This window comes from Apium graveolens, chromosome 5, assembly GCF_009905375.1.
Source record: "Apium graveolens cultivar Ventura chromosome 5, ASM990537v1, whole genome shotgun sequence".
In the NCBI taxonomy this organism is placed as follows: Eukaryota; Viridiplantae; Streptophyta; class Magnoliopsida; order Apiales; family Apiaceae; genus Apium; species Apium graveolens.
This window is the reverse complement of record NC_133651.1, coordinates 309788331-309798131: the sequence shown is the minus strand read 5'-3', so window position 1 is coordinate 309798131 and position 9801 is coordinate 309788331. Positions and strand designations below refer to the sequence as shown.

The following is a 9801-nucleotide window of genomic DNA, read 5'->3' as shown; positions in this document are numbered from 1 at the left end:
CTATTAGAATTAATTTGTATAAAAAACATATAAAATAATGATATAATAATTATTGATCATATGCATGGTTTGAAAAATTCCATTTTATCGATTAACCATTAATCTTCTGTAAGGCACCTTACCGATCCGATTTCTGAAATCTGATGAATCCTTGTGTGTTCATCTTAATATGTCCATTAAATATATATTATTAAATATAAATTAGAATTTCATTTAAAGTTAAATAATTATAAATTACATATATTGATAAATACAGATAAATTTATAAATTACTAACAAAGTAAGAGTATGAATAAAATATAAATTCTTGTATTAAAATGCCTCTAATTTTTTTCCTCATATTAATCTTTCCGGTTAATCCTAAATTTGTATCTTCATCGGTTTGTTCCTATTACCGATTTTATAGCATTTATCATATATAATGACTTAATTTCTCTTTAGCCACTGATGTTTATACAAGTGCACACATCAACTATCGAATTGGACATTATTGAACTTTGCTTATCGATGTGTATGTTTGTGTAAACATCTATGATGAAAAAGTAAATAAATCCATATACATATCCAATTGTCAATCAATTGATAAATAGTTCTTATGTGTGGCGGAGATCGAGAAGATATACAACGAAGAAAAATAAGGTATAACGACGAGAACGATGGAAGTCGATGAATAACTTTTAACATCGGCGGTGATCTAAGGTACTTGTTATTTTAGCATTGATCTATATTTTTTTATTTCTCTCCTCTTTCATTTATCTCCTGTTTCATCTCTCTCATCAACTCATACTAACTTTCACTTTTCTTGTAAATTTCCTAAATACATACTCATAGTCTTTCTGTTCTCTATTTCGATCTTCGAAACAATCAATTAATCTAGATTCCCACACTGATCTCTTTTTAGATTTATGAAATAATCAATTAATCTAGATTTCTTCACAAAATACTTTTGTTTTGTTTATTCAGACAAAATTTGACATGATCAATCATTCATCATCGTTGAATTATTGAATTGGGCAATGAAAATCAAAGTACTTCCTTTTCCCATTTAATTATATGCCACTGACTGTTCCATTTTCATCTTATTTACAATTATGTTAACTCGTTTCTCTGTTATGGTAACATCTAAGATTTTTTACTTAGTTATGAAATTACCACCCATCCAAATTTCGTCTAAATAATTCTCATTTTTTTTAGATTTAACAACTCATTATTTATTTTTATTTTTAGTTTTTGTTAAACAAAATTTATGTTATGATTAAGTCTATTTATGTAAAAATATCATTATATATACATAATGTTATTTAAGTATATAAACGTTCATCATATACAACTCATTTGTTAATCAATTTAGAATGGACTTCAATATTTTACAGGTGAAGAAGATCGAGAAGAAAGACCAACATATGTATAGCACCAATACGATAAAATACAAACTATAAATTTTCGCATCTACTGTGATTTAAGGTACATGTTTCCACTTTATTCTACTTTTTTCCTCCTGCGATCTCCAAAATAAATTTGCGATTTTGATTTGTTTAACTCTCATTATACATATTGAAAATACAACTCATCCAAATTTGCTTCACATTCTTTGAAGTATCTCGTACATATCCCACACCAAGAGCCTTCTTATTTCCAAACAAATAATTCTAACTCCTTGAATCTTAGCTTCTTATCATTCATCATAATTATGATACCATAATTTATTTTAGTGCATAACATTTTAGATATCTCTTTATCTCTACATATATGCATGGCGAAGCAAATTTTCACAGAACTAGAAACAATATCTACACTGTGTTAGGAGAATACACAAATACGAGATTCACAACAAATTAGTGTAGAGCGCCCCTGCACATGCGCGTGCACACTGTTGGATATAGTAAAATGATAGAAAATTAGAGAGAATGTTAGAGGTTCCAGATAGTATATTTGAGCAAGCAAAACTTAATCTCTTTGGTGTGCTTTTTCTTGGTTGAAGAATCACTATTTAGAATTATAAAATACACCTTCTCCACCCCTCTAACATAACCGTCTCATTTAATTCATAATCAATATCATTATACTTCATGTTTGTAACTTATTAACTCTCACAATTGTTTATAGCACTAGTGACACTAAGGTTCGAATCCCACGAAGAACAATTTTTCAGTTCATCACAAATCTATAAACAAGCTACCGCTTGTCAAAATATAAACACGTTTGTCTAATACACACACTATATATTACACGAAAACCACATCACAACTTATATTATTAATCAATATAAATATTATTAATACATCAATCACTAACACCTCAGTGGAATTACAGCTTACCTAATTTATATTTTAAGTATTCTTTATGTATTTTATACATAATATGACTATATATATAATAATATCAAACTTAGTCATCAAGTTTATCATGCTTGTTATACAAGGCTTGTTATACAAGTCTTCTTCCGAACCTTGACACCTAATAACATAATTTTGTAATCTAAACATATCATGTATAATAATTGTGTACATATGAAATTATTACCCGACCCATATTTATCTTGAATCACTGAAATTCATATTATCATATTGGGTTGAAACCAAACACACTCACCATCAAATCTTTTCATAGTGGATCACATATAATAAGCTTACTTCTTCAACTATGCTCTTTCTTTTTCCTCTTTAAAGGATTTTAAATCTTTATTAAAGCTTAAAAAATATTTGTTTATCACCACAATAATAGCACTCAACAGTGGTCATTGATCATTACAGTTGTAAATTATCACCTTCACAACCCATTCTAATAGTAAAATAATCTAACTTTTATTACCTCTTACCACCTTTAAGAGCATCTCCAATAAGAGGTTGCCAAAATAGTTGTCAACCTAGTCAAATTATCATATATATTAGTGTTTTATTTTCACTCAATTTTATATGAACTTGACAACATTCTACTCTAATTGTTAGCAACTTCCAAAGTTGTCTACGTTGTCCCTAAATCAAATTTTAAATATCACATAAACTAAAAGAAGTATTATTGATATCTACTCTTTACACTTGTATATGTATTTTAACCATTTTGGGAAATTATCAAATTTTGGCAACCTTAGTAGGCAACCTCTTGGCAACCATATATCTCTAATAAGTTGTAAACCAAAATTGTCATGCCACAAAAAATCTGACAGCCCCTTGTCAATTTCTATTGGAGATGTTCTAACATATCATCAAACATAAAAGGTATTATCTCCTAAAATTATCTAATTTAAATAGGACTCGACAATGATAAAAACAGTAGAGCTTGTTCCCTGTTTTTAATCTAATTGATTTAAATAACTAACATGAGTATGAAGATTACCTTCTTTGTCTAGTTAAAATATACAACTCCGTCTTCAAAGTAGTTCGATACTGGGATTTTTGCTATACATTTTTCATTGTGGAACCATTGGATATAATTTTATGGTTTCCCAACAATTTAAGGTAAAAACTTCCCTATATATATTAATTTTTTTTATTCACTCTAGATCTCCATGTTTTAATTAGAATTAATTAAGGTGCTAAATATGTACACCTTAAACTTATTTATGCGCACCTTACATTACTTTAAGATGAAATTATATATCCCTCACTTTTTAGTTGGACAATATGGAGAAAACTGTGCGGTTGATTTTTCTCGGTTAACAAAATCACAATCTTGCCGACTATATAAAAATTGACTAACAATCGCTCTTTGTAGCCAGAGGAGCGCGGGGTGAGCCACCGCATATGGCCCCCAAATTTTAAAGACCTTATATATATACATATATATATACATATATATATATATATCTTTACGAACAACAATATTACAATAAAGGTTATATGTACTTGCTTAGATGACAATCAAAAAATGAGCTTTAGGATGAAGTAGACGTCAAATGTGTTGTAGATGACTTTGTTTAAAAATATGCGGGAAGAACTTTTCTTAATTTGTGAGAGAACCCTCTGTTTTTGACTGATCTGTCAGAATATATTTCTTATTTACATGTTTGATAGTCTTTTTTTTGTTGAAATTTATCTCCTTAAAATTTCTATTGAAGTGGAATTAGGGATCCGATTTTGTGATTTTGCACAGGGCCCCCGAATTTTTTGCCCCAGCCTTGGTTGTAGCATATCATGTCTGGTGATATGCTATAACAGTTGCTTGCTCTGGAGTTAGGTGACAAAGTTGTTGCGTGCCTATCAAATAATAATTCCTAACAAATCCTTCAAACTATGTAGTAGGGTAAGTCAGAGTCGATCCCAGAAAGACAAAGGTACCAATCAGTAGTAATTCTTGACTCGATTTACCTAAGCAAGTGACATAATAAAAATTGAGAGATTGATTAACTAAAATTATACTAAAGCAAATACATTGTATTAACCAAATAACTAAAAACATCCAGAGTTAAGTATCCAAACTAGCACGAATCAATGTTATTATGATTTTCCACCCCAAATCAATCATATACTACTCAAGAGGAAAGACGCACCCTATAAAATACCAATAACCTCTCTCGAGTATTAATGGTTTCTCTAAAATACAATCAAACTTATTTTCATAATATCATGCAATTTAAAGACATTAAACACGACATCCTAACTTCCTAACAATCCGTTCTACCTATTTTCATGGAGAAGTTAATGTCTTTATTGGATAAATCACAACCACCTAAATCCAACTTTCGCTTATAAATAGATATTGGGTTAAAACAATACACATAATAACGTCTGACATGTAATTGTTAATTAAGCCCAACTCAACTAGCAAGAGCATGTAATATGACTAAATTTGGGGATTGGGAAAATCAATACATCAATCATAACTAGGGTTCAACTTAACCCTAGATTAAAAATCTACTCACTCATAACTAGATTAACAAAACACATAGTATAATAAGAATACATAATTGATATTGATTATAATAGAGAAGAAAACCTTCAATCTTTTACAAGAAGAAAAGTAATGATCTTCTCTCTGTATATGTATGTATATGTATATATAATAAAAGTCTTTTAATGCTTGTAGGAAAATACAAGTACATTTCCTAAACTGATTGGGTTTCTAAAGGAAAATTTGAAGCAGACTTTTCTACAATAATTCTGGACCGTTCCAGTTGTAATTTGATACTTGGACTTCTGTAGAATAAAAGATAATTTCGTTAGTTTTGTGTGGGCTGTTAAATCGCCCAATTCTGACTTCTAGAACTCAAGGTATGGCCCAAACAGTGAATTCCGAATTTCCTTCTAATAAATCTCCAAATTAAACTCTTATTCTCCAATCCATCCAAGTTTAGGATTTCCTTGCCTCCTACAATAAAATATTAAAATATAATTAATAAAAATCCAAATCAATGCAAAATATAACAAATATGAGGAATAAAATCATATAAAATATATATAAATATATATCCTATCATTAGAACAATATCTCAATAGTGTTATAGCGTAAAATAACAGTTTGTTCCCTACAAGAAAAGGACTAATAGACATCACCTAATAGACATCGCTGTCATTAAGGACCGATGTTAAAAATGTTTTCACATCGATTACTAACCGATGTCTTAGTATATCTAATACATCGGTTATTTATCTAGAAACGATGTATAATGTTATTTTTCACATCGGTCCAGAACCCATATGAAAAACAGGGACCTTTTACTACACCCCGTAGATATCGGTTTTTTGCATCTTTCAGAACAGTCAATAACCAATGTCTATTGATGTTTTTCTTGTAGTGGTTAGACATTTTATGGTGAATACTTTGTATAAAACTGTCATGCAGATTGCAGGGTAGCATGTCTAGTGTGTGTCCTTCACTTGATGATGATAGGATTAGCAATTTGCCTTTGGTGTTGAAACATTTCATCCTAGATCGTGCGCCACTTCATGATGCGGTAAGAACAAGTACTTTGTCGAAAGCTTGGAGGACAACATGGACAACAAAACCTAGCCTAGCTTTTAATAAGTTGTTTTTCTTGGAAGTGATTAGTAAGAAAAACGAAGAAGAATACCTATCTGCATTTTCAGACCTAGTTGACATGATTCTTTCGGTCCACACTGGCCCCATTTTGGACGTTGAAATCTACATCCCACCAAAACTTCACAACCATCATATCAGTCAGTGGATTGAGCACTTCTCAAGGCAGGATGTTCTGGTGTTAAAACTTGATAATTCGGAAAATGATGCCTGCTTAATTCCCTCGCACTTTTATGATTTTGTTAAGTTAAGAGGGTTAAGACTTAAAAAATGGATATTGAGTCCCCCTCATGCATCTGGATGCTTCGCTAATCTAGTAAGTGTTGACCTTTACCGTGTCTCAATATCTGCTCATTTATCATTCGGGACCAAACTCCGGAATCTGGACTTGCATTTCTGTATTGGCATTGAACATCTGGACTTTACCGAAAGTAAAAATCTCAGAAGGCTAGTTATCAATTTAAGTTCAAAAATAGATTGGCGATGGCTCGAAAGCACCCCAAAAATGGAAACCTTAATTCTCTTATTGCCCGCTGCTGATATCAACATGAGTGAATCTGTCAATTTGATCAGTCTTCTTAGCAATTTTCCAAATCTACATAGCCTTCTACTCCATGATCTCACCATTGAGGTTACACGAAAGTTTAACCTATCTCCTTTTTTCTGTTGGTTGCATTATGTTTACCATAAATGCTGAGTTTTTGTTTTGCATTCAATGTGTTCATAATATTTACAGATTTTGGGACCAGTTCCCTCTGCTTTCAAGACACTTGCAACAAAATTGGTGAACTTAAAGAGGCTGCATCTGTATCGTCTTCGATATAACTGGTGCCAGATTTCAAATAGTCTTTGCCTGATCAGGAATCTTCCTAACTTGCAACAACTCCAAGTAACACTGGTGAGAATGAGATAAGTACTTCAATTAGTACTTCAATTAGTACTCCATTTAAGAGTAATCCATGGAACTTTTGACTATTATTGGAAGCTTACATTAAATTGTTTTTGCATGTAGAATTTTCAAGTGAGGAGTTCAGATCCTGAAAATCCAACAATTGAACGACATTTGGAATCACTAGACTGGAACGACGTGGTGCTGGACCAACTTCTAACTGTGGAGATAAGTGATGTAGTGGGTTTCAGATCCGTGCATCATTTAACTAGGATTTTACTTGCATCGTCCCCGTCGCTTAGAGAGATGACACTTTTCTGCAGTGCAACAGTCAGTGATCCCGATGAAAAATTGAGAATTAAACGAGACTTATTGCAGTTGCCTAGAAAATCTTCAGAAGCACAACTTCATTGGTTTGATGAGAAGCTGATCTAATTTCAAAAGTGCCACCCACAACTGTTCAAAGTACTAATTTGTGTATTTGCCTGTGTTTTATCCATTTGGAGTACTAGTGTTCTGGGAGATTTGTAGTGTGCTTGTTTAATAATGTCGGTGAAACTGTTTTGGTAGATTTGTACTGTGTTCGTGCATCCATGCATTCTGGAATTTAATAAAACATCGTTTGAACATTTGAACCACAGGTTGAAAGTCCTGAGAGCAAGTTCCCAGTAGAATCAATTGGTATGTCAGTTTGCTGTATCATTGTGTTAGGTTTGAAGTTTAGACCGTGTATTATATACCTGGTGGCAAGTGTTGTGAAATTGTTGTTATGCATTAGTTTCTTATGATGCAGATCTGATAAAAGTTGATCTTTCTCAGAAAATGATCTCAAATCAAATATTATTGTTGTACAATTTGTGGTATTATCCTCGAAATCTCGTATCTTGCTAGGAAACACACACAAGTCAGGCACATTGACACAGTTCGAGCATATGCACTTGAACGTGCATTCGGCTATCTTCATATTTATTTGGAATGTGTAACAAACCAGAGCACTCTATTCTCATTTCTCAGTAGGATGCCCTACAGTGAGCCCTTGACATGATTACACAACATGCAATCCTAGTTCGAAGGAACGATAGCATTGCTTAACAGCAAATGAGTATTTGTTCCAACAAATCTCGTGATGAGTAAGCATCAAAACCAGAATCAGAAAGAAAGACTAGAAATAAGATCTCTTATCACTTGAATTGTCTCATCAAGCTATGTTCTTCGTGTTTCCTTAAATGCGTATTCGGTGGATATTTTGGGCAATTCGTGCGCATCTGGGTATTTTGGGCAGTTGAAGACCAAAATTGATGTATTTTGGGCATTCTTTCGAAAATATTCTTTAACTGTTCAAAAATAAAAATAGAATGGGCAAGGGTGCATAAAAAAGACAGAGAAAGATTCTGCAGATCTAAAGCAAGCTTTGTATATGTGTCCATTTATAAGGACAAAGATTCTGTTACATCTAGATCTACAATGCTTAAACTCACTTAACATGTGAAAAAGCCCCAAACACTGACTTTAAAAATTGCATGCAACTCCTGCAAACACTGTTTTCTACTTCTGTACCAGTCGATTGTCAGTAAAATTTTATGGTTTGCAAATGCTGGTAAAGTAGATAATGTTATTTTATATAAAACTATAAATAAACAATTAATTTGAACAACACCTGAAACAGAAATAAACAATAATAGACCTGACTCTGCTATTTATTGAGATACTCTGCGCTATCCTAGTATATAATGTTTGAGAATTTGAATTTAGATTTCATTTGAAATTCAGGACATTCCAATATTAGTATAAACATGAGAAATTTAAAATGATAACTCAAATGTTATCATTTGAAATCCCTGGTTTGAAATGAAATGCAAGTTTTCAAACGTCCTCTAAATATAACATCAGTAAATACTCACTTACTATTTTCTAGCCATGTGAAGTATGACACTGATTAGTTTGATACACTTCAAGGCTCTTTGACAAATTTTGTTATAATTCTTGTAGTTCCTCTATTCAACCCATTTGTAGACACGTGATTTAGACTTTCGGTAAGTTGATGTAAATACAGGGACGTCACGTCATCACACTATCTGCGCTTAATTTTTACATTTTAGGCCTTATTATTGTAGACACGAAAATGTTTCTCACGCAGATGCTCGTTGAATGTGGACCGACGCCCTTAACCAAAAGTTTAGCAAAATGGGATAGTTAAAAACATTAATTTTGTAACAGTAATTTTCAGGTGGCTTAAACCATGTTGTGCCCATCCTGGGGCCGAGCCTGAGTAAAATAAAGGCCAAAGAGTATAGTCGTACGTCCACTATAAGCAGTTTCTTCAGTAACATTTCAGAAATCACATGTCTTTGTTTCTTTCTTTGGTTCTCGCCCAGTGAATGTGAGATGGGCCACCATTTGTGTACGGATATCTAGAACAGTGTTGTCTTCACAAAATATTCAAATCTAGACCACTGTAGTTTTACTCCTAAAACAAGAAGAATAATTACATGAATATGTGTATATGATTACCTACTACACTTCATCTACTTGTATCTTACCATCAAACAGACATTCTGAATGATGCACAAATTTATGGGAGAATGAAGCATGGTTTAGCTTCAAATAAGACTAATTTCAGAGCTCTATTTTTGTTTCCCAGAGTAAAAAAATTGTGAAAATATCAAATTACCCTTACATTCAAATTTTTCAGGGTTTTGATTGTAAATGTAGGGAGGGCAGTTTTGTCTTTTCACACTAATGTTGCTCTGAAAATATAAAAAATAGCTCTGAAAATAACATTTACCTAAACAAAACTTAGTATACTTTATTGTTTTGAATTTGAGAAAATGGTGCAGCTGACTGTTTAGGGTAAGATAGCTTACATCATACTATTGTATTGACTCTTCTAGTGTTGTACCTTGTTGAGCTAGAGAAAATGTCGTAATTTATGAGTA

General features: G+C 32.1%; 1 protein-coding gene across 2 annotated transcripts; it reads left to right on the top strand.

The window, feature by feature from the left end:
• Nucleotides 1-468: 468 nt before the first annotated feature.
• On the top strand, nucleotides 469-7696 carry LOC141659389 (F-box/FBD/LRR-repeat protein At1g13570-like). 2 transcript variants are annotated; one of them, XM_074466236.1, is made up of 6 exons: nucleotides 469-699; nucleotides 1374-1464; nucleotides 4093-4242; nucleotides 5782-6607; nucleotides 6713-6874; nucleotides 6989-7696. In XM_074466236.1, exons 4-6 carry the CDS (start codon nucleotides 5795-5797, stop codon nucleotides 7298-7300), a joined length of 1287 nt encoding a protein of 428 aa, XP_074322337.1. In that variant the 5' UTR covers nucleotides 469-699; nucleotides 1374-1464; nucleotides 4093-4242; nucleotides 5782-5794; the 3' UTR covers nucleotides 7301-7696. The 2 variants fall into 2 exon arrangements, with proteins under 2 accessions (XP_074322337.1, XP_074322336.1); XM_074466235.1 differs by lacking the exon at nucleotides 4093-4242.
• The last annotated feature ends 2105 nt before the right edge of the window (nucleotides 7697-9801 follow it).